The sequence below is a fragment of the Fistularia commersonii genome, chromosome 26, assembly GCF_037954325.1.
Source record: "Fistularia commersonii isolate RoL2024-O1a breed Wild chromosome 26, RoL_Fcom_v1.0, whole genome shotgun sequence".
Classification (NCBI taxonomy): Eukaryota; Metazoa; Chordata; class Actinopteri; order Syngnathiformes; family Fistulariidae; genus Fistularia; species Fistularia commersonii.
The window spans coordinates 7,802,972-7,828,915 of record NC_141309.1 but is presented as its reverse complement, the minus strand read 5'-3'; the positions used below and the strand labels follow the sequence as shown (position 1 = coordinate 7,828,915).

At 39.4% G+C, this 25,944-nt stretch overlaps 1 protein-coding gene across 1 annotated transcript; it reads right to left on the bottom strand.

The window, feature by feature from the left end:
- Positions 1 to 1,952: 1,952 nt before the first annotated feature.
- On the bottom strand, positions 1,953 to 24,499 carry sv2ca (synaptic vesicle glycoprotein 2Ca). The gene is made up of 13 exons (XM_086174101.1): positions 24,313 to 24,499; positions 18,810 to 19,589; positions 10,938 to 11,118; positions 9,869 to 10,020; positions 5,607 to 5,740; positions 5,199 to 5,288; positions 4,635 to 4,745; positions 4,447 to 4,535; positions 3,771 to 3,935; positions 3,419 to 3,552; positions 3,022 to 3,228; positions 2,706 to 2,865; positions 1,953 to 2,524 (listed from the first exon to the last, which is right to left on the bottom strand). The coding sequence occupies exons 2-13, from the start codon at positions 19,402 to 19,404 to the stop codon at positions 2,341 to 2,343; spliced, it is 2,202 nt and encodes a 733-aa protein (XP_086030227.1). The 5' UTR covers positions 19,405 to 19,589; positions 24,313 to 24,499; the 3' UTR covers positions 1,953 to 2,340.
- Between the last annotated feature and the right edge of the window lie 1,445 nt (positions 24,500 to 25,944).

The window sequence follows — 25,944 nt, the reverse complement described above, 5'->3', positions numbered from 1 at the left end:
ATTTGAACACACACAAAAAATGCCACATACATGCAAGTTTTCACATACATACCCGCTGGCGCGCGCACACACTCACGCACACACGCACACACGCACACACACAGTAGCAGGTATATGGGATCCTTTATGCCAAGTACGGAGCAACAGTAGATGAATTTATCACTTCCACAAGACGAGATAATGCATTCATGTAATCCAAATGTCCACTTATACCAGCTTTGATATGTTCACTATTTACACTCATAAATGCACACACACACACATACACACACATACACACACACACACACACACACACACACACACACACACACACACACACACACACACACACACACACACACACACACAAACACAGTACAGTAGATGTAAGCTGTACCCAACATAACTCAAATTGAACATGATATATTTTCCCTAAATATAACCTAAAAGATACACAACTAATAATGATTATAACTCATCAGGGATCATACAGATCAACAGTTCCATTCCTTATACCTCAACTGCTGCAGATGCAAGCAAAGTTGCTTTTTCTATCAGTGCATTGACTTGAAGTCTTTTTGCCATTTGTTTGTTTCAAAAATAGTTGAATTATGTGTTCAAAAATACCTGTTGCACAACAGCAGCACATTTCATGTATTTCTAACTGATTTGACAAAATCTGATAAATCAGTTTATTTTTTTTTAAATGACATGACCTTCAGGGAAACAAACTGCGGTGCAAGGGCAACATACCTGTGCTGCAATCACTATAACAACTACAGAGAAAAGCCACAGGACATATGCTGAAGGATGAAGAAAATACAATCTGTCAACAATATTGAAAGCAGTTGAATGTTACACATATGAATATCAGTATAAGGTAGATCAGGTTCTTGGCCGATATTTCCAGATAAATTCAAAATGTTTATAGTGAGTCGAAAAGCAGTGTTATTTACCTAGAGGATATTTAATCACAGATGGCACCAAATAGCTCTTGTGAAGCTATTGTTATTTACATTAGTCATGCTAGGTATTTTACATAATTTGACCATATTATGATTCATTGGTACCTGGATAATATAATGCTGGACTCAATCTCTAGCTAGTAAGAGACTTATTTCACAAAAATACACTTTTTAATTAAATTATATTGCCTTTGAACAATAATGTCTAGGAAAAAAGTGGACGTTTCTACCAAACAAAAGAGGCTTCACATATTTCACATATGTACAAAAACATGATTATAATTTTACTGATATACCTCCAATTCAGTTTCTGTTCTTCCCTCATAGCCACCGATCAACACACCACTATGGGCAGACTGCTCCAGTTAAGGAGAGGCACATTTGAAAAGGCCATTCAGTATTTTTTTAAGGAAGCAGCATGTCATGTCATTTACAAAGTCACCACCAAGCAGCCAACATAAACCAAAGTCAGTGGAAGTGCTCTGCTTTTTTAAAACTACACAGCATAAGGAAGGAGACCTGGAATGTCGTCACTCAAAATTTACAGTATTACAATGGAACATTAAAGGAAAATTCTCAAACTGAATGTATCATACGTACAGTTATTGAAACAAGAAAATACAGTTTAGTCTTGGTTGAGTGGGAGCTCTGATTACTAGTTATGGTCCTTCCTGTAAAATAAAGTACGGCGTGTATGGTCAAAGTGGAGAGTGAAACACTGTGTACTTCAGGACAGCACATTTGCAAATAACGTGTCCTTACCTAAAATTGTTTCATACATATCTATGTTTCATATATATATATATATATATGAAACATATACATATATTGACTGTCTGCATCTGACTTTATGTAATGTGGGAAAACCAGCTGCCACACATCTGTGTTGTGTCTGTTCAGATCCCTCTGCGATCACCCACCAGATTGGCGGTGCTCATTATAGCTTGTTTTTCGCATTTCACCCAATCTGGCTTGTCTTAATAGGACCGTATCAATATTAAAAGCTTTGCACTTTAACCGTATGATGACTTCACTCAAGATTACAGCTGCGACTGGAAGGCACGATCACCCCTCAGACCTACTTCAGGGGCTGAGCCAATGAAACCTTCCAGTTCTATCCTTTTAAATCGCCTGACAATACATTTACAAAATATATTAGTGTTAATCTGCAAAAAGCACATGTTTCTGAGTGCTACAATAAAAGTTAGACAATTTATCATGTGGGTTTTGTGGGTTAGCTACCCTATGCACATAAGTTAAGGGTGATTTGTCTTTTGATAATTTGTAAGACACAAGCCATTTACACTCCTTGCTTAATAACCCCCCGGTATTCCATTAGATCCAATAAAGCATGAATAAGGAGTTACTCCAGCCAGTCAGATTCCTGCTGGTGTTACATAAGGACATTTGCCCTGGTGTCGGGCAACCGAAGACCAACAAGGCCGCCCCCGACGAGCACAGAGGAGGCCATAAGGATGGGGATGGCCTTTGTGATGCCAACCAAGGAGCCGAAAATCAGGTTTCCTAAGACTGCAGCAAGTTTACACAGGGCGTTACAGAATCCAAAGCCTGTCCCCCTGAGAGAGAGAGAAAAAAAAAAAACACAAGTAAATTAAAAGTAGCAAAGGGAGAGATATGTATGGCAGTTAGTTGAGTCATTGTTGCGTTCTTGTCTTCCAATTGAGTCAGAATTCATAAACAAGTCAAAGCAAATGTGAGTCAGATTTTACAGCATTCATCAAAGTCTAATCCCCTCACCTCCTGAGAGAGGGGAAGGACTCAGTTGTGACCACATCCAGGGAGTTCCATGCAGAAATGCTCAGGCCATTGTAAAGGCACAGTATGAAAATCATCATGGACTCACTGGTGCCAAACCACAGGAAGAAACAGCTGATGCCTGACAGGATCATAGAGCCACCTGAGGGACACAGGGTAAGAATATGTGCATGCTACATCCATTTAGATTTATTCTCTATAACCATGGGGTTGTATACCATGCCAAATATAGATCATTGCAGCTATACCAGTCTTTTCACAAACAAACCATACAATTTTCCAAACCAAGCTTCCATACCTAACATGGACAGACGGCCGATTTTATCCATTAGAAGTGCGGATACAATGTTGCCAGGCAGAACAGCTAAGGTTCCCAGGAAATTGATGAAATAAACCCAGTAGGCACTGTAGTCATCATCAAATGTCATCTGGCATCCAGTCTTATTGTGAGTGAAAGTGCTGTTGATCACCTCAGTGCCATCTATCAACTTGGACTCATCAATGTCTGCTCAGGGAACACAATAAATCACAATCATGTCATTTTATGTTCTCTGTATCTCCAGCTTTGCACCATCATTTTTCACCTGGTAAACATGAGAATCAGAAAAGACAAACCAGACTATTCATGCTGTGTATCCAAGTTGAAAAAGTAAGGAATGGTAGAATGTGCAACAAACAGTCATTTTACGTCTCACCTGTATTAAAGAAGAATGCATCGATAAAGGTGCAGTTACGGAAAAAAGAGCCCACCGATGAAACGTCATCAAAGTAGCAATTACGAAACGTTGAGTCAATAAAGGTGACAGACTTCAGCTTCATATTGACGAATCTGAAGAAACACACAATCGATTGCGCTTTCGGTGTTTGATCATTTTTTTTTCATTTTGTTCATTCAACATCCAAGGAAGGTGTAGCCCTTGTTGACATTACATCCAGAGATTTGAAATGTATGCATACACTCTCGTTTCATTAAAAGACCTCCAACCTGATTACAAACTCATCTCTATGTCTCTATCACTGATTCTTCTATAAACTGACTCAGCCTACCGATCATTGATGAAAAGGCAATTTTTGTGTATCTGGTTTTCCAGGGTGAAGTTGAAGGTGAAGTCCTCAACGCTCTCTCTGCTGTGGATCTTCACTTTCGATGCGTACTCATCAGCCTGAAGATGTTTGATGACATCAGGGAACCAGACTGACAGGCCATAATAACTGAAACGAAAAAGATACGTATTTATAAGAGGTCCCCAAACTTCCGTGCTTAAGATAGATGCAGATAATGCTGTTACCCAGGGAATGACTCTAGTTAACTCTCTTTTTGAAACCAATCATTTCATGCCTGCCCGATTATACTTTGTCATCGTCTATTATTAATTCTTTACCTGCTGTTTTGAATATTTTTTCATTATCTCTCCTCTCAGTATCAGCTTTCTAACTGCTGATTTTCTGTACCTGGGTCCACCTTTTCTTCCTCTCCTTTAAAAGGCTGTTTTTTATCCTTAGCGGCATTTACTCCTATCTCGTTCAATTGGGATGCCAATGGAGGAGTATTGATCCGGTAGCCTGTGATTGATTTCGACAGCGGGCAACTTCTCAAAGCAGAGGTATCAAGATGGCAGAAATGCAATGTGTCGCCAAGCCTGACTGCCTTTTGCTATTATCTGACTGATGAAATTACAGTCTTTTTTTTTTTTTAAAACATAAATGACTTTGAAAACCTCACCCAAATGATAGTGTGAACCACACAATGACAAGCCGCATCATGTTTTCTCGCATGGGGTAATTAAAACACTTCATGAGGTTCAAATAGATCTAAAAGAAAGACAAAATAGAGATTACAAATGTGTTGTAATCAAAAGACAAATATGTGGTGATGAAACCGGCTGGACTGCAATGAACTGTGACGCGTACCCCATGAATTTCAGCCTTTATCCGAAAGAAAGCCTTGGAAACTGGATTTCCAGACTCTGTCTCCATTTCTACCAGTTCATCAAGCTGCTTTGGGATCTTGATCCTGTTCACCTGAGAAATTAGCCAAGGGAACCAAACATCATTAAAGAGGGACAAAAGGCAAATCAGATCATAATTACTACAAATTATTGTTTTGTGGGTCTCAAATTGAATCATTATCATTTCTATGTGTTCAGCTCTCATTTTTCACAAAATTAAAAGCCAGTATAAATAAAAATTAACGATACAATAATGGCCAAAAACGCAAAAATGAACAGTTGTTCAGAAATACAGTACATGATAAATTCAAGAAACTAAAAGAGACTTTCTCAACTTGAAGCTCTGGCAACAAATAAGCCTGAATGACAGAAAACTGCTTTCAGTACGTCATAATTTGGATATGATCCCTCATAGAGAATATGTTAAAACCTGTCGTTGTGATGGCAGGAAATAAGCCTCTTTGCTTCCTTAAGCATCCGCAAACCCACAGACATCACACCATCAGCAAAAAAAAAAAAAACTCACCGTGAAGACTTTTTCTGGTTGCCCACGTGCTCTCATGTTAGTGTCATGGATCTGTTTGAGGATCATCCAAGCTTCATCATGTTTTCCCACCTGACAAGAGAGGAAACCAGATGAAAAGAAAAACACACCATCAAAACCAGTCTCACCTGCTCCAGGAGTGCAACAATTGACTTTACACAATCAAATATAAAAAAGATCTCCGGATTTTTATGTCCTACCACTTCATAAAGCAACATATTTTACTTCAGTGAGAATAGGTTTGGAAACGTTCGATTTATAATTTTATATTTAGAGATAGAGCATAATGTTGGGTATGTGAGCACAACCATAGAGCAGCATGAGATTCCTTACTTGAGGGTAAAACTGAGACAGCCAATTCATGAGAGATCATAAAAAGCAACCGCATACCTCAAGGTAAAATCTGGGGCTTTCAGGCATGAAGGTAAGTGCTACCACAGCACACACGCATGGTAGGGCACAAACAACCACAAACACCCTCCAACTGTGGAACTGGTATGCTGAACCCATACTGAAACTCCAACCTGTGTGACAGTGCAAACAAAAGCAATGATAGAAATGTAAAATTAAGATGGGTAATGTGGCACCATCTGTTATAATAACCAGTTTGTCTTTACGGCTAAATGCACAACATCTGATGGAACTCTAAAAATGAAGTTTATAATGATGACGATGTCATCACCTGCAAATAATAGTGCAAATTGCCATTGTGATACTTCAACTTTGAAGACAAAAGAGGTATACATTGTGCAACTTCTAGACAGAAAACAGCATTATTATAGCCTTTATTTGGACTTTAGCGTGTTTCATTCACCTGAAAACATGTGACTTATTAGGCTGTGGGTGTTTATATGGAGCACTCCTGCATGGCTGACAACTTCTCAAGGTTGAGAAGCCTTATTGTAGAATTTATACTTCATTGTTTGTTTTTGTCTTTCCCAGCCTGAACAGCAACAACTACAGTCTGCCTAAGTGATTCATTACACTTTGTAGCATTACATTTACAAATATAGTTTGCTATTTATTTGGCCATCAATATGGGTAAAGACATGACAAAAGCAAAAATATTACAAACGTTTTTTTAAATAAGCACTGACTAAAAAGTACGAGATGTGGAGATACTAAGGTTTATTTATCAGAGAGTGGACAAGGCATTTCATCTGGGAGACTGTGTGTGAGCCTCGTACTGTGAACACAAAAGGACTGCAAATGAAAAATGGCATTTATATGAGAGCACTCCCCAGCCGGGGCAGAGTGATGTGTAAGCTCAGAGATGAATGGCTCTGCAGAGACAGCTGAGAGAAATGCACAGGGATGGGTTAATTGAATGCGTAGGGAAAGGAATTGAGTGTTTTCTGCTAAGTTAAATCTTGTTGCACCTGATCTCAGCCCACAGGCACTTTCTCAGACTCATTAATCATTGTACCTCATGTGCACACATACATGAATGCCTGCTCACAACACGCACACATCCACGTGTGAGAAATACAAGTATGTATACACTCTCATCAGGAGAGGTTGATCCATATAGTATACCAACTTACATTGAAAGAGGGAAATTATCTAATTGTAAGAAATCATTATACACCCAGAAAGTTACCACATAAATAGCATCCTACTGAAACCCAGGCACAACAAAGTAAAATATATGTTCAAACATTTTCCCTTTTGCCTCTTAAAGATTTTCATATGACGATCATCAAAATTGATTGATGAAAAAGAAACACCGATCAATGCCTGAAATCTCAATTGAGAGGCAAAAAGAAATTATATCAAAGATTTTACAACACATTTGTCTCATATTCCATAAAGAATATGTCAGTCACCACACCACAACAAATCTTGAATACATCTGAGTTAAATGTTTTCCCATGAAAAGGGAGTCATAAAATGTTTATTAGAATCCATGCAATCTGTGGTAAATCTATTGAATAAGATAATGTTCCAAACAGGACATAATTTGCCCCACCATGGCATGGAGATCCAACCCTGACCACCCTTGACACCATGAAAAAAATATATCAATTTTCTAATGAAACATTTGTGGGTGTTTGACTGTTAAATCTTTGAAATTACAAAGTAGAGTCTCTTGTGATGGTAACGCAGAGTAGACATACCTTTAGTAGCGTAACAAGGGAGCGAAGAATGTGCAGTCTATTGTACTTGCAGATTTGTGTTGTTGTGGATCTAAGTCAAACATTTTAAATGTTTTTGTGTGGTGCACAGAAAACAGCAGCCGTGTCAGGTGTGACCTCCCACATCCCTTGACAGGATTGTGCCTCATGGAGATGCATCTCCAAAGGGAATGGCATCATTATACATCAAAGGGTGTGGGAGGGGGAGCACTAATGGTTATGCCAGAAAAAAAGCTTAGAATTAATTTTACAGTATATTAACAATCTGATTTTTATAGCATGTATACCAACAGCTAAAAACAACTTCATGTATTTCAATCACACCAAAACCCAACAAGAACAGAATGTAGAATTATAGAAAAGGAACTGCATAATTGTATTTGTTGGGTAGTTTGGAATATTAATATTCTAATCATTGTTTCCCATACGTGTATTTCTGCTTTTCCTAACCCTCTCAAATTACATGTGTGTGTGTGTGTGTGTGTGTGTGTGTGTGTGTGTGTGTGTGTGTGTGTGTGTGTGTGTGTGTGTGTGTGTGTGTGCGTATGCGTGTGTTGAATTCATAATATAAATAAAGAACAAGGAGTAATTGCCTTTTTTACAGACAACATTGCTCCATTTCCCCTTAGGGTTAGTACTTGACAATTGAGCTTTTGCACATAATTTCTAAATCTGTAGCTAACAAACAGACTGACGGACAAATGTAAGGACTGATGCATACAGACAGACATTGATTGATTGACTGGCTAGTAAAAACTTATTCATTCGTTCCTTAAATACCACTTATTACGAAGGCAGAGTTATGAGGTGGAGGACTGGAGCCTATCCCAGCTGTAATTGGGCGAGAGATGAGGTAAACCCTGGGCTGGTCGCGAGTCAATCGCAGGGCCACACATAGAGGCACAATTATTCACTCCCTCATTCACACGTCTGGGTGCCCAATTAACCTTCTGCATGTTTTTGGAAACCCAGCAGAAACCCATGGGGAAGAACATGCAAACTCAACACAGAAACCCCCCCCCCGTCAGAATCAAACCAGGGAGCTTCTGCTGTGAGGCAGCAGTGCCAACCACTGTCCCTCCATGGCACACAGTACATGAGTTAATTTATCGAAATTAATTTTGGCAGGAATTAATGGTTTTGGAATAGATTTTGTTTTTAAACACCAGCTTGACAGCGTTCTTTCAAGAACCATTACCGACCGCCGATATGTTGAACTAAAAATGCATTGTGTGACAAGACCCGGCATTATACATTATAAAGGAAAACATAAAACCATTGAGTGCTGCAGAATGTATACTACACATCTGAGCCCTTCAATAGAAGCAGTGAGCATAGCAAAGAAAGAAAGGCCACTACCAACTCTTCAAATATGATGCTAGCTGATCTGACAGCGAAGTATATTCGTGAGAATTTGTGGTTTGCAAGTCATTCACAATTGTCCTGCAGATCAGTTTCATCAAGTATAACATAGTGATCTCATTTGAGCACAGCTGTTTGCACATCAGCGTAAACCAAAAAACATTGATTAGAACTGCTATATTACTCTTTATCAACATGTATCTCTATGACCTATATCTCTATCATGTCTCCACATGAAAGAAACCCAAAAGGTAATAGATTCTACTGCCAGCAAGTTTCTTTAAGAAAGACTTCTACATTGAAACAGCAGAGTAAAACATCGGCCAATCCACTTACAAAAACACACACCTACACTGTCTCTTGCTGACGTCACAGATTGGCCAAAGTCTGGCCATAAATCACCTCTAGCAGCAGCTTTGTCCTATTAGAGCAAGGAGAAAAACCTAATTATGCTTGATCAAGAAGAGCTCTCTGACCAGACAGTGAGAGGAAAGAGAGAAGAGGTAATAAAAGGAAGGACAGAGTTAGACAGAGAGATGGGCATAGTAAAAGAGGAGGAGAGGAAAGCACTAAAAGAAATAGAGTGCAGGTAAAAAAAAAAAGAAGGTACAAGGGAAGAAAAAAGGGATGAGGGAGTGCATATGAAAGAGGAGGAAATTCAGAGTGTCATTTTGTTTCTTTTCATTATGAGTGTAGGATATATTATACATTGTTGTCATAAATCACAGCTTTCCCTTTCCCACCCTCAGCCTTTTAGTGTGTGGCTGCTGTTAATCTCCCAACCTCAGCATCTCGCTGCCAGCAGCTACTCAGAGCCATTACATGATTAATGCTCACTGCAGGAAAAAACTGGCCCCCTGAACTGGAGCCACGGTTGAAGCCTAACAGTTCTGCAACCTGTAGCCAGGAGTCGACCATGGAGATGAATTGCCAGCTTCTAACTAGTATAGCTTTAAGTATCTTAAGGCTTTCACAATGCAAAACTTTACACAAAGTCGGCAAGTCATCCATCAATCCGTAATAATTTTATGTGATTCTGCATCCCTCAGAGCAGCATAATGTTGTCTTTTTCTGAGCACTCTATGTCTCCATCATAAAGCTTATCCACTGCCACAAATGTATGTTATTCGAGCACATTCTAGCTGTGAAACTCACCATAGTGTGGGATGATGGCCCATGCCATTGCAGACGCATAGATTTCACCAATCATCCAGAACATACACAGCCAGCTAAGGTGTTCACCTCTCTTCTCTCTGGACAAAACCTCTGCAAAGAAGGAGAAAACAATGGGCACAGCGCCTCCTATCCTGTAAGGACCAAAGAAAATAGGGTAGTTAGTTGGAATGAGGCAAGTAAAGTCAAAACCTTGTTTGTTTGTTTTTTTTTTAATCCTATCTTCCAAATATCCCAATATTTTTCGCTCAGTGTATGACGTCTGTTTCATAATTGGCATGCCACTAAAATGAATACAAAAATAAAATAAAATAAAAATGACTTTTTGTTGTTTTTGTTGGTGTTATTTTTTTACATCCCATAGATGCTGAAGTAAGATAAAAATAGTACAACAACCAGGACAAGAAATCCCTGTGTTTCCATGACTCATGATTGAGAGACCTGGCTTACATTGGCAGTTTGGACAGCCTTTCCAATTACACTGAAGGTCTCTGGGGAGAGTGATGCAGATGCAATTACTGAATTAGTTCTTAAAAGGCCAGTCACACTGCAGTAAAGGAAGGACAGAATAAATCACTTTATCAATCCGTATGTGTCTTTTTGTAATTGAAAAGATTACATGACGTTTCTGTTCCTGAGGCGTAATTTGTCGCTGTCTGCCCTGAAAAAATAGTTCCAAAGAATGTCAAGGGGAAAACAGTCAAAAATGAAAATAATGCTGCAGAGGGACAGGGGTTTTATGCAATCTTTATATTCAATTTTTAGCACTCATTCAATGGAATTCAATGTGCCAAATAATAATGAATAGACACGCATGACAGAAAAACACTTAATACAGATTTTCCCCCTTGTTCTTATATATCTTTCTCCCTGATTTAGATGCGATGTAATTTCATTCTGGACAATAGGCAACTTTACCGACATAGACAGCAGTGTAAATAAAGGTGTCCCTTACTATTGGATTTGGCATTATTAACAAGTCAATTAATAATGTTTTTCTAAACTACCTCAAAACTGACTTGCTTTCATGTGACCTCTACTTGAGACGTACCCAAAGCCTGCGACGAGACGGCAAACAAGGAAGAAACCGTATCCTTGGACAAAAGACGACAGGAAGGCAAAAAAGCCATTTGTAGACATGCAAATGAGGAGGCACTGTCTCCGGCCTACTTTATCAGACATTCCTCCCCAGAACAGTGCGCCAACCATCATCCCCAAGTACACAACACTGCCTAGAAGGAGAACACAGAGAAAGAGCATTAGTTCTATTTTCCTTTACATGCATTTTACAGTTTTGAATGTTTGGGTTTGTCTGATTCATTTTGGTTACCTAACAGAGATTTGTCAGATTCTTCAGACAACTGACTTTGACTGCACATCAGAAAAGGTTGCATAAAGATGATGGAATCTGTCCTTTTGGTGTAAACAGTAGCCCAACCACTTCAGCATGACATTGAGAGTAATGAGAGTGAACCACATTAGTAAAGTATCACTCTGAAAATCACACTGTGAGCTGAATATGGATCAAATCTTGGACGCTTTTGTATAAAAGTGTATTTACTTTAGAATACTGATAGTGATCCTTGGTGATGCGTTAAAGTATTTGGAATTTCATTATCCCAGAATCCTACATAGATATACAGCATTTCTTAAAAGTAGTCATTTTTAAATGTGATGATTGTGGGGTTTATTGATGTTAGATTTCTGGTTCTGGCTCTTAGGTCTTAGTAAGGTGTAGGGGTATAATGCTGCAAAAAGTGTAGAAATATGGTCGCCGTCACATTGTGCATCCCCGTGAAAAAAAAACTTAACAGACATCATATCCTCCCCTAAGTCTGCAGCTGATTCCTTCTCCCTCTACAGTGAGGGCATATCTGTTTGACTGTCTTGGGGGGGTCAAAACTCAGCTATTTGTCACATTTGGCAGCCGTTGAAATACTCCTCTGAAGATGCCATAAATTGATTGCTAAATTTAACTGGAGTTTTAAGTCAATGCGCGTTTAGCATCATTAGGAAGATTGCAGATGTGATGCATGAGGAGACTGCACAGGGAAACAGCCACTCATCGGCCTCTTATTTGAATGTTGTGAATTCAAATAGCTATGGGCCTTTTTCACAGTGCTAAGATTTTCACAAGATAGTGGCACAATATAGACAGAGAAAGAACCTTCTTCTTCAGCCCTTGTCGGTCAGAAGCAATAAAAACTGTTGACTATACAGGGCACTCAATTACGTAATGAATTTATTAATGTTCTGTTCAGTTTTCTGCACAGGATGGCATAGTATGATGTAAGCACTGCAGGCACCAATAAAGACAAGTACAGCGTACCACACCAGCATACCTCTTTTATTACCTCCTTTTAATCTTTATTACCCCCTTTTAATCTTTTACCCAAGATTACATGAATCATTATTTATTCTTAAAATCAATAGGCCATCTCTTTTTACTAATGCCTTTGAATTAAACTTTTTTTTGCTCACCACATATGATACTTATCCTTTAAAAATGTACAATGAAAACCAAAATCCTCAATTACAGTTTAATAATTTTCATTTTTGTGTTTGCACACATTCTGGTCATTTTAATGCATGTGGCATTAAAAGTAATTAAAAGAGTGTGCACATGTTTTCTGAATTTTGAAATGCGATGTTAAGAGTTGTGACAGGACTATGTTATATCACACACACACACCCACACATACACACAAGCACACAGAGTTCCGGCATAGGCGCCATAGCCTCAAAACATGTTAAACAATTCATATTTGTTGAAAGCAACCTTCCAATTAACGACAACAAAATTCTGAAAAGCAATGTATCTTTAGATATTTTTTGGCTCACGGTTGAATTTGATTAAGAAGAAACTAAATGGAAGTCAAATTCAGAGTGATATATAAAATGGGATGCAGCAGCAAAAAGAATAATGTAGTGCTACATTTCACAAGTGTAGAGTCAGTCAGTTTTAGGTAACAAAGAGCAAAATGATACTTGCACGATTGCTGCCCTGAAACTGATTTAATGGAGGATAGGAATAGAGCACATTTTACAGAAACATTAAAAAGGGCTCCAAAACTATGACATGAATTGAAAATACCACTGTTTCTTTTAGGGGGGGGACAAATAATTTACAGTATTTCAAATAAGAAATTGTGATATGGTCTTTAGTGACTGAGAAAACACAGGACGGATCCCCAGTAGCTCAGGTCCGACCAGACATCTACTGACTGAAGTTTGCACCAGGGAAAATCTGGAGAAATCCATTACTCACTTTCTTCACACTGGTGGTATTACATCGAGAAGATGGGGGACAATCCAAGTAGCTTATAGTGGAGGAACCATATATGGACAGTCTACCTTTGGCTGCAGGAGCAAAGGACTGAGGGATGTATTGGAATATGTGGCGAAACATACATGAATAGTGAATACAGATACTGTCTGCCCATGACAGCTCGGGCAGAGGTGCAACAGGCAAGGAAAAACAGCAGCTATATAAGTCTCATGCTGTGTTTCAATTCATTGGAAGGATATGGATGTCAGCTTATACGCAAATCTCATTGACAAGTGTAAAATACAGCTGAATGTGGGTTTGATGGCCCTGGCCCGCTCAAAGTCTGAAGATGACGGTGTGACAGGGAGCTTCTCAAGCTGACACAAAAGGTTTTGCCCCTTGACACAGTGTTGGGCTGTCAAAACACATTTCCGAGAATGGATAATATTCACCAAAATCACCACCACACTCAAATACAAAGTAAAAGGACTTGGTGTATTAGGACATGGTGCATGGGTGACGGGAATGCAGACATGAAGGTTTCACATAAAGACACACAAACTGCAAAAACACACACACAGATAAAAGAAAGCACAGAGGAGTTTCAGGATGTATTTCTCCAATTGAAGAAAGTTCATAGTTTATAGTTTCAGCTATGGACACACACACTGTGAAAGTAGATGAATGAGCGACACTGAGAAATACACGCACAAGTGTGAGAAAATTCAGTGTGAACAGCAAAAGAAAGAGAACCAGCAATGAAGGGGGCGACAAAAATAGAAATATCCCAATGAAGGAGCGGCCTTCAATCAACAGCAGCTAAAATGAGTGAAAGAAAATGCAAGGAAGGGGAAGATCCTGATGCAGTGTTTCCTGTACTGCCACATCCTGATAAACCCTCTCAAGTGCAGTGCCTGGCCCCTTCTCTGATTTCATGCTTTGGTGCGCTTCGCTCTCAGCGATGCAAAATGTTTCAGCATCATGCTACACCCGTCCAGTGCTGTTCATGATGATGACGATATCATACAACAGTTCTCTCTCACCAGGAATGTTGTCTTCTGATGTCACCTGCACCATCTGTACATTAACTCACTCACTTCATTGCTACTTTAATTTTATTTTACCTTGTTTCCCTTTTCCCTGAGCCCGTTTGCAGTGTCTCTCCCGAACCTCATTTATTTCTTTTTGTCTCAGCTTGTGTCCTCTCCTGCTGCGTTCCAGTTTCTTGGCTCACGTCTCATTTCCCTTCCTCATTTCTACTCCTTTTTCTACCCTCCTTTACTCCTCTCATTTCCGCCAGAATTGCCTTGGCATTCCTTTCTGCTCCACTGTGATCAGCTCCTTTACACTGAGCAGCGTGTAATCACATTTGTACTACATCGTGTCAGTTTGATCGGATTCATGCATCCATCTTGTGCCACCTCCGCAGAAAAAGAGATTGAAGCTTTTTTGTCATATTTAAGTCATATCAGTGGGGGCAGGATTTCAATGAAATCCATATGAAAGTGACCTATTGTAAGGGCTTAGAGTGCAGGGTTTAAAATGACTCCCTCAGCTTCAGTAATGATCAAACCTTCATTACATCAACGGCTGCATATAATTCCTGTGAAATATAGGGATGACATGAGCCCCCCGATAAGAGCAAGCAGTTAGACATGGTTTACTTGCAGCTGATATTGCTAGTAGCAGCAGGTTTGGTCCATATGCCCGCATACACATTTAGTCATGTCACGCACTCCCCCATCTGCTCCCATACACACATTCCCACACAATGTGGAGCTGCACTACTCAAGTAGTGTAATCTCTGCAGTGACGCTGTGATCTTACTGCAGTTTAGCCATGCTCAGCTGCTCCTGGACCGCATAGCCCCTCACAGACTGCCAACTGGATCGTATACACAGGGACAAATGGGGGAATGGGAGGACAGTGGAGAAGTTGACTTTGCTTGATAGCAGCACAACGTAGCAAAGTGCAGCCATGAAACGTCACAGAAAGACAGCAGGAACGCAGGAGGACAACATAATGGCGTGGTGGGGGTGCACGAAAAGGTTGGTTTCAATTGAAAATCCGTAAGTTGAGAAAGAATGAAACATGGAGGGAGGTTCACCAGCAAAAATAGCCCAAGTGAACACGTAATAATGGGGTGATGTATTTCTATTGTGTGTTGTGTCTGAGATGATAACTAAGCCTCTCCCTTACATTGTTGGTGCACTGAATACCACCAATCTGCCAGCACATTGCTTCAGTCCACCCACACCTCTCTACCCATTACTCCTCTCTAACTTGGCAATCTCTGCTTCAGAGCTTTCCCTCCTCCTCTCCTCCATCCTGCTCATCATGCATGTCACAATGCCTGTTTATTTTCCCTTCTAGATTTCTTCTGACTTTTTTACTTAAAGTACTTATACCCCTTCCCTTGACCAAGGCGCACCTCAGCTCATCCCCCTCACCTCCTGTGGTGTATTAAAGATTCCACTGAGCTTCGGAAAGGGGTGTCATCAAACTCATTTTTCAATAAACCTGAATTTTTGTGACCCTTCCTTCCCATTCTTTTCCACTTTGCATTATCCTAATTAAACTAGTATTCCTTGCTCTTCTGGAAAGGGGAACTGCATAACGACAGCAGCCCGGATCTGATGACCCGACCAAGTTTGTGCTTTTGTCCTGACTTTTTATTTGACTTGAGACCCTCTTGTGATTCAAAACACGACAGTCGCATTGTTCTTGAGCACATCCAACGATCAGAATCTCAATAGGAGCCCAGACTAAATGCGAGTCTGATAAAAAATATACATTCTTTGTGTTCAACTGCAACAGAGTTTAGCACTGGAGCCCATTTTTTAAACTCCTGGACAAGGATCATAGGGTGGGCAAGAGCATTTACTTGTTTGTTAATTGTTATTTTTGGTTTGTAGAAATTTGGGTTTTGCTCTAAGTACTTTTAGAATACAATACTGCATGAATAGGAATAAGGCTTTTTGTAGCGATGAAATGTAAGTTTAATTCTGTGCCATCAGCATAGAACTAATCTGAAGCTGTCACCACAGGGAAGTTTGTTCATTTGCAAATATTCGGCCTGCACTCATTCAGTTTGGTGTTTGTTGCTTTAAACATTAAGAATTAAAAAAAAAAAAAAAATGTAAGAAAGGGAGATTTTTGGAGTCTACTCAACCAACAGATCTTATTACTAATTATTTTCAAGTATTTTTGTCTCTGTAAAACATCAACTAGGTTTCTTTGGATAGATGTAAAGAAGCAATTACGCTGGAAAAACTCCAAATGGATAGCAGCAAGGTCATAGTAATCGTGTAGGGTATGCCGAGACATGCTCACACGCATACACACTGGTACACAAACGCGCACCAATCATGGTCACCTCAACAGGGAGGAGCCTCGGGGTAATCAGAGGGAGAAAGGAGAGGAGAATGGGGGAGGATGGTTGAAGAAAAGAGAAGCACATACAGAATAGAGGGTGAGAAGGAGGGACAGGGTGAGAGATGGAGTCACGAACAAGGACAACTAGAGCATAGAGCATGAATGCCTGTGGGACTATACTTGGCTAGAGAGGAAGAAAAGAGTTTACATGGATACTTGGAGAGCAGCAAAGATAAAGGTGTACTAAACAACATCTTGTGAGGATTTAAAATGGTGGAATCGAGAAAACGGCACACTGGCACATCTACTGTATATTAATAAACTCTTTTTGAGCAAAATCAATGATATACTTGGGTTTCTTTTGATGATATAAATGTATCTAATGCAATTAAAATCTTATATAAATGCTAATTATTCATATGAAACAAACAAACAAAAAAAAAAACTGGGCAGACTTTGCCCCTTTTTTACAGACATCACCAAAAATGTAACAGCTCCCCCTTAGTCCCTTGCTCACCACTTCACCTAAATTTGAAAAAATAGGTCCGTTAATTTGCACAAAATGATTCTGACTGGAGGGAAAATGGATACTACAGATCTAGTTGCACTATAGAATGTAATGTAATGTAATATTAAAATTGAATTCTTTGGTCGAGCCTATATGCATTTATAATGTTCATTTTAGTCATGATTTAAGCTAATTTCTCATGTTGTACTTAATATTACAAATTAATACTTCACACTATCATGATATAGCAAAGGGGCTAGACTGTCATTTTTCATTAACAAAAAAAAACAGAGAATAAGCTTGAACAGCTGATCTGAATTAGGTGGAAAGTTTGAACTGCATTTAGCTACAACTGCATGTAACCAGGGTGAGAGTGACTACTTAATTTCTAAACAGTTAACAGAAAAGAATCAAAGTGGGAGAGGTGCTCTAACTGTTATCTCCACAATATTCATATTATAAGAAACAAGACCCTGCTGAGCTCTTTCATATCAATTATCAAAGTGTTGACAAAAAGCCATAACATTTTTTTTTTGTGAGAAGGAAAATGTGCTTGCCTTCTGGCAAAACTTTCAGAAGACTGACATTTCGGAGCTCCCTCTGCATGAGATATCATGCATTATAGTCTCTGAATGGCCCGTCAAAAAAGTGCCCTGTCACGCAGGCCAGCAGATCTGAAGAATCCTTCATTTATCCATCTTATGATTCAAATTTCCCCAAAATGTACCGAACGTTTCTTCAAACCATATCTCAGCCCTCGACAGAGACCAAATGAAATCCGTAGAACAGTTTTTGCATGCCCCTGAAAATAGCTATTTGTTAGCATAGACATAAAAAGGGATAAAAGAATACAAATGTGTTTCTGTATTTATGATGGATCTGATGCCAAAAATAATCAGTTCCCCTCTCTGTCATACACAACGCCTGATGGTTGTTTGTGGAAAATCTGCTTACCGACAAACTAAAATGCAAATATACACAGATGGAAACCCTGGATGGGGTCAACCAAAAAGGTAATTAATTATGCATTTTTTTAACAGTTTCACAGTTAAAAACGTAGCGTGAATTAATTCAGCTAATTCACACTGGAGTCCGACTGTATCAGTTTTAACTCAGCTGTTGTGGTGCGGGTGATGTATTGTCATGTCTCACTGTCGTAGTGAATGTTGAGCGCCGGGCCACTCTAGTGCCAGCACAGTGAGTCAGCCCGTGTTACAGCTCTGGTGATGGATTACACACCTGCAGCTACAGAGACTGCTGGGACTTGTGCTCAACACACAGATCATTCAGTGAGAGGAATACTAGCCTGTTAATCTTGACAAGGAGGCTGATGGACTGAAACACCTCATTAATGAGAAGCTATAACATGCACCGTTCGAAATACGAGGCTAATCCTCAAACACACAGTCTACCACATAAACAACTGTTGCCTGTTTTAAACCCTTGGATATCTGTAGCTCATCCTTAAAATGGAAGATGTCCAGAAACCTCTAATTACAATTGTGGCATGAATGAAGCTGATTAGTTTATAGAATAAAGTAAGGGAACTGGGAAATTTACTAGTAAGAAGGAGTCGGTGATTAACATTAGACTGATATCTTCTCATTTCCTCCGAAGTAAATGGAGCTTCACCTCTTCCTCATCCTGTTATATAAGGTGTAGCAATTATACTATGACTGAGGTTAGAGTAAATTGACCGTTCTTTGTATTTTATATCTTAAGCAGAAATTCAAGCATGCATTCATCATTATTAATACACACAGGTTCCTCACCTAGCCATCCTGAGCTGGAGTTGGGTATGCACATGTCTGTCTCCGCACTTGGAAGCACAAAGCCCACCACGAACACCTCGACCCCGTCTGACATCAGCGCCAGCCCGAGCACCAGAAACAGCTGCCACTGGAACCTCCCGTGGCCGCACTCTTGGATGATCAGCTCATATTGTTGGGCCAGCTCCTCTTCATCTGCCTGTCTCTCCTGCTCCAGGTCTTTGCGATCCCTCGTGGCATCTGACACGGGTTGCCCCAGTGCCACCTGGCCATCTTTATGCTTGCTACCGACTGCAGAGGGAATTCCCTGATACTCGCCCTCGTAGATCTCGTCCTCATCATCATGGCCTTCTGTGGCATCACTAGAGCCCTCCTCATTGTCATGGTACCCCTCTCCATCTTGCCTCGGCGGGTTACTGTAGAAATCCTCACTTTCATCTTCGTCCTGGAATCGATTGTAGTTGCGATGGGATGAATACTCGTCTGTGGCACGATCTACCACTTTGTTTACCTTCTTTGCTGCGTGCCGCTTAGCCTCTTTCACCATGTCCTTCGCCCCTTTAACCAGTGAAGTCCTGTTATTGTAAGTGTCATCCATTATGGCTTTGTAGGCGTTTACTTCGGAAACAGAGGGAAAAGGGCCAGAAACGGCGAATACAAGGTCGGAGGGAGAGACTGAGGAGTGGTGAGATCAGCAGGTTGTGCAAGATGCTACAAGGAAGTAAACTCTTGAGACTGCAGTCACCACAGGAAAGAACCCACAATGACTGTGGCAATCAAGAGCTGTGGGGGGAAAAAACAGAGGGATGGATAAAAGTATATGAAGTAAAAGGGGGAGGAAAAAAAGAGAGAAGATATACATTGATTAGTGCCTGTAATTCACGTTGCCCCATCGACATACATCCATTTAACTAACTAACAGGTGACAGGTTTTATTTGCACCAGGGAAAATGGTCAGCTCGGCGGGAGAAAATGCAGATTTCCATATTCTTGGAGTTGGGCTTCCAAGCGATTCCATTGGTCAACACTGATGCTGAATATGCTGAGTCATTCTTACCGCCAAGGAAAAGAAGCTAATAGTGCCCAAAATCAATTTGCGGCAATAAAGACCTGTTTGACTGTAATAGAAGTGGTGAGCCAACATTATGTCATCGGCGTAATTAATGCATGAAACGGAACGAGGAGTCGAGAAACGGTCAGAAGAGATTATTTAGAAAAAATGCAAATGTGCACCCGTCACACGTCTTGTGAAAACAGACACGCATAACCAGTTCACGTCATGCACATATATGAAAGCACAAAGGAAAAAAAAAAACACACTCCGGGGATGTGGAAGCCTTCACCCATCTCAGCATGCCGGCGCTGATGGGAGGAGGACCCAAGTCTAACAGAATGAATCATCAGAGAGGAAGTGACTAATCTAGCTGTTAGTATTAAATGAAATGTATATAAGAGGTTAAAAATACGAGCAGAATGTCAGAAAACATGCAATTATGTTACCTAGATATGAATATATTGATAGAATTATAGAGGGAAATTATAATTTTTAAGAGTGGGAATGGTTATTGCTGCTCCTGTGTGTCTGGGAGCTGCTCACCACAGCCTCTAATGAACACTGAAGCCTTGTCAGTAGGACACAAATCACAGGCCCAGTCCCAGCTCCCATAATGCAATTTTACTAGACAAAATGACACTGTGGATTGAAGGTGACTCTACTAATCCCCCTTGTCTCATTGGGTGACTTCTGTGGTAACGCGCACACTTCTTTACACATGGACCTGTAATTTCTTAATACCTGCACCGGCACCAATGCCTCAGACATTGTCAAAATCATGACATAATCATGAGTGGCTTCCTTTGCCCAGAAATAAGTATTCAATAGATGGCTGCTGAGGTCTCTATCATAAAAATAAAAAACGCAAATAAATCCTACCCATCTTCAAAAAATCTGTCCCCTAAAGTAAACATATTTTCTGTAACTCTCATTGTAAAAAACAAGGTACTTAAAAGTCTTTAATTGGAGAATATAGTGCAAAGAGCGTGTCTTAGTTCAGGACTGTCACTCAGTTGATACAGTCTGTCTGTCAGAGAATCAATGAGGTGTATAATGAGGCAAACTGTCAATGCTGATGAAGCTCAGAAGACATCCCATAACACACAAGACCCACCGCACCTGACCACAGCAGATGATACCTCAGTCTGCAACTCTGTCTGTTTCAGCCATTTTGCGCTTGCACTTTCTCTTTATAGTTTTAATCTATAATCTATTTAGCCTCTTTGCAAACCCTTTGAAACATCTAAGTGAATTCTCCCTCAAAAGTAATATGTATAATCTATAGAAAACTTTGCACGCAAAAATCTTTTCAAAACAAAAAGTTTACAATATAATTCTCTTTATCTCATTATTCTAATCCTCTGCTATCCCTCCCTGTGACAAACCAAAAAAGGTGAAATATACATCTTTGCATCGAATTGCATAACAACTGTTTGTATTTTTGAATTGTCACCTTCTGTGAACAAAACTAAAACTTGAATATGATATTAGGATGTATGATCTGTATTGCTCCAGCAATACGCCTGTCTGGATGATGGATAGCAGCCCTTCACTCTCTTTCCCTCTTTGAAATTCTAAAAAAAAAAAGTCACTTGGCTCATATCCTCCTCCTGCCCCCTCCCCGGCTCCCTCGCTGGCGTACTCCTCCACCACACCCCTTCCCGTAACCGTCCCTCTTATGACTCCAACCTCCTCTCTCCTCCACTCAGGATGTATGATCAGACCTGGGATGACAGACAGACAGAGCTTTGCCATGGTGACCCCTCCCCCTAGAAGTCCCTCCAAAGATACTTCACCGGCTGTACTGCTCTATGAGTATAGTCAGTTTTTTCAAATTGATTTCAATCTTATATAACCCTTCAGTGTTAATCTATCATATTGAAATACATTGTTGTTGCAATGATGACTATGCAAATCTCAGTTGATCAGTATTGCATAATATATATTAATATATATTCATTGATATAATGGAGTGTTAACTACCAGCTAAAAGCTGATGGCTGATAGATATTTCTAACCATTTTAAAAGTTATATCAATGACTAACTAACTAGTCTGATTATGATGTTACAAAGCATTTATTGCCACTATATCAACAAAGACCTTATTGAAATTATTATAAACAAGCAGTGTTTTAGATCCATATATGCAAATATAGATTGAAAGTCTTACAAGCTGCGTCAATAAAATGAGAATTCCATTCTAGCAAAGAATATGGTTTAGCTTTTTCATGAGGGCTTCTAAGATTAATCAATGGTACCATATTGCTAAGTGCAGTCTCACAGGCCAGACAAAGGAACAACGATGCAAAACAACAAAGAGTGCAGTATCCTTTTTATAGCCTTCTTTAGGCCTAGAGGGACAATAAAGTTTATGATAAAATGCGTCACAATCGGTATCTTACAAAAGTTTTCTGAATGAGAGTATGTCTGCCTTTCTCCGCTTTTGATATCATGCAATTTATAGAGACAGTTTTACAAAGTCTGTAAAGTTCCCCCTTATAGGAAAATGCTCTCCTACTCAGGCAGGTTTTACTTGCCATTGTCCTACCTCTCCAAAAACATTTTCAAATAAAAGCACTCAATGACTGGTTTGCTGTGTTAGGATCAGAAAAGAGCAGGTCCAATCTCTAAGTGGGCAGAGCTGCTTGTAATCCCATCAAAATGGAGAACCCGTGGCCTTATCTGGAGGAGGCTCAACCAGCCTGGGATGCCTTCCATTAGGAAATTTCATCAAACACTGATGCCATTACTGACAGCAGTGGGGTAAGCGTGTGCGTATTTGAGTAGGGTGGAGGGGGTAAAATTAAATAAAAAGGAAACAAAAAAAAGAAAATCCAAATAAATTGGTCGTGTTGCATCAAGTTTCCATCTTTATCCAATTACCAAGTTCTAGTAAATTTAACTTCTGAGGCAACTATGAAAGCAAGTCGTGCATCGTGCCACGCCATTTAAAGTCTATGAGTCATGCGGCTTAATGGAGAAAGAGGCAATCAAACACACACAGAGACACACACACACATGTGTGAACAAAAAGCTCTAAATGCACAAAAAAAAACTTCTGGATTTTTGACTTTCTTGTCCCATCGTGACTAATATGCGTGCAGTCAAATGTACATGTAGTCTTTGGCAGGAGCCAGATGTGTGATTGCAATTGATCTTGCTTAACCACAAATAGCTCCCCTGCCTTCCTGCCCCCGCTGACTTCCATCGAAGACATAAAACATAAAGTGTCTCCACCACTGTCTGGCACATACTTGGCCGATTGTGTCGCTTATTGCACGAAAATACTGTTCAGATATAGAAGGCAATTGTTATAGTCTTGTTTAGTTCTTTTTCAAAGACAATTATTTATATTATTGTATGTTATTATTATTATTCAGTGCTTAGACTTACAGTGATGCATGGTGTAAAGGAACATTGTTTAAAAAAGGCAATTCAAAATATCTAGTTTCATCTGATGACCTTTTTCTATGATTATTTCCAATTTAAACCAACAGCTGAATTCATGAAAATATCCATTACATTTGAAGAGGGATTCATAACTGACAAAGAAAAAAAAATGATTTCTTGGGTTCTCGTGCCTATTTCAATGACCCTAAATACTTATTGTGGGTCATTTAATATACTGAAACAATCTTTCAAAAAACTTCTGCAGAAAGTTTCAAAGAGATGTCCATTATTGGATAATGGGTGTGCTGAAATCAACAATTGCAAGTTAAAAGTATGAAATTTAAAAAGAGCGAGAGATTAGTGATTAGTCAACCAAGAACAATTTCCGCCCCATTTTTACTCCGCCAATGTCATTCTGTTGGATGTCTTGAATGAAAGCCTACCAGCACTAGCCTACTTCAGCAGCCTTCTGATTGCACACAAAGCACTTTGCCGCAGATTTCCAGTTCACCGGCTGTGTGCCTGCCAATCGCTAGCTGCCTCTTGAGGTGCAATTCAGGGATGAGTCAGTTGCCTGCTCCCGCATCCTCTCCTCTTTTTGGCGGCAGTGCAGAGTGCTTTACCGCCCCAGGCTAGGTGGCTGGATTGCACTCCAGCATACAGCCAACAACCCCAAACTATGTTCATGCAGAGGACAGATGGTTAAGCTTTGAGTCAGTAACCATCATAAATTAAATGTTTCCAACAATACACCAACAGTGCAAAGCTGTTCATTTACATGCCTTGCTCTGTATGTGAATTTATCATTTAATGATAGTGTAGAAACTGTTAAAAGGTACACTGTTTAATTTCACAGTTGAAAAGGTACACACCCTGGAAGTATTTACTTGTAGCCTTGTTGAAAGTCAATTACATTACTGCCTACATCTGCAAAAAATATATTTTACGGAAAAAACACAATACTTATCTTACTCACACTGCGTCACGATGCCAATAACTAATTAACATGCTTCAAAACTCTTAAGCTGAGAAAAAGAAAAAGAAAAAGAAAAAGTACTTACCGTCACTGGGGAGAAAAGTAAAATGAGCAGATAATAACCCATTGTCTTAGACTTTGCATTCGTTTTGTGAGCAAATGTCTAGTGTTTTTCTTTCCCCCTTTGTTTTTCTTTTTCTTTTTACAGTAGAAGTGCATGAGAGGTAACTGGTAGTGAACGACAAAGATTTTTCCCCCGATGCAGTCCTCTCTCTCGCTGCAGTACTTCACCAGAGGAGGGAGTGAGAGAGAGAGAGAGAGAGAGAGAGAGAGAGAGAGAGAGAGAGAGAGAGAGAGAGAGAGAAGGGGAAGGGGAGGGGTTTGGAGGGGGGCAGTTTAATCGATAATTATATTTCTTTGAGTGATGCGGGTCATTCCATCTGAGTGAACAATCCAGACTGAGTGGCGAGAAACTATACTTTTCATAAAAGCTGGGAATAAATAGATAAATAAATTCATTTCTGGGTATAAAGGTTCTGTTTTTTTTTTGTTTTTGTTTTTTTTTTGTAAGATGCATTTGCTTCTCATTCTAGTGCAAAACCCCACTCTGATCGGACAAAGTAGGCGTGTTTAGATATCTGACTTAGGCGACTTCCTAATTGAATCAGAAAGTTTGTGAATTTTCTGCCATGATTGAATTGTGTGTTAAGCAGTCATCCACTTTTGTTGCCGGATTCAAGTATTTCTGCCTTTACAGCAGCGGTTTTCTGCATGGAGTTTGGAGTGTCGCTGTCCGAGGTGCTGAACCAACAAGGTGGAAACTTTTGCCAGCATTCAGGTGTGTGTTTCAATTTAAGTCCTGGACTTTAGGTAAAACACTACTTGCTTCCCATCTCCCACTTTCTTTAAAAGTAATAATAGTAATGCTCCATAGGCAAGACCCAACTCAGGTATCGTTTATTTTTTTTATATTTATTAAAACTGCCTTTCAAAAGGAATTTCATGACTATTTTGATGGATTGTGTGTCTCGGTAGTTATATTTGCACCATGTTATATATTTTTATTTTGTCATATATTGTCCCTCATATTTGTGTAATGGGATGTTTTAAAACACGTTTGTCATTGTCAAATGCTGCTGTGGCAACTCTACTTGTCTTTTTTTCTTTCACTTCTTTCAAACTGATTCTTTGTAATAAAGATTTGATGGCGTTGATGATATTGTTTAATCGTACTTTTTTGTTCTGGAAGTACAAATATAAAAAAATGAGAAAATAAAACTAGAGCAATTAAAAACTATGTATCAGAATATAAACTTGAAAAATCCTCTCAACACTTTATAGGCAGATGATTGGCTTATATAATATTTGAGATCACACAACCCACACTCATTGTTCAGTCACTTAAAATCTAATATTCATCAAACAGAGTGACAAATTCTTATGTCTCTATTTAACCAACTTGACAATGTTTAACAAAATTCAGACTTATTAGAAAGATAGTAATAGGTATCTTACATTGGATAAAGTGAAGCATATATTCAAAATTACCCTGGAAGTATTATAAAAGACACATGCAGATAAAAAAAAGACAAAAATTGCATATTTGGGCCAAATTGTGTGAAGAAGAGTCAATGGTATGAAGGAGGGCAGAAATCATTTTAAATCAAAGGTTTTGATATTAATTATTAAACAGAATGCTTGGAATAGAAATGAAGTG

Bases quoted from the DNA above. Each gene is read 5' to 3' on its own strand.
- sv2ca (XM_086174101.1), bottom strand. From the start codon at position 19,404: ATGGATGACACTTACAATAACAGGACTTCACTGGTTAAAGGGGCGAAG. The intron at 11,119-18,809 runs GTGAGGAACCTG...TTCTCCTTCTAG, and splicing joins CTCCAGCTCAGGATGGCTAG to GCAGTGTTGTGTACTTGGGG. The intron at 3,229-3,418 runs GTGAGACGTAAA...TTCCCTGAGCAG, and splicing joins TGCATTCTTCTTTAATACAG to ACATTGATGAGTCCAAGTTG.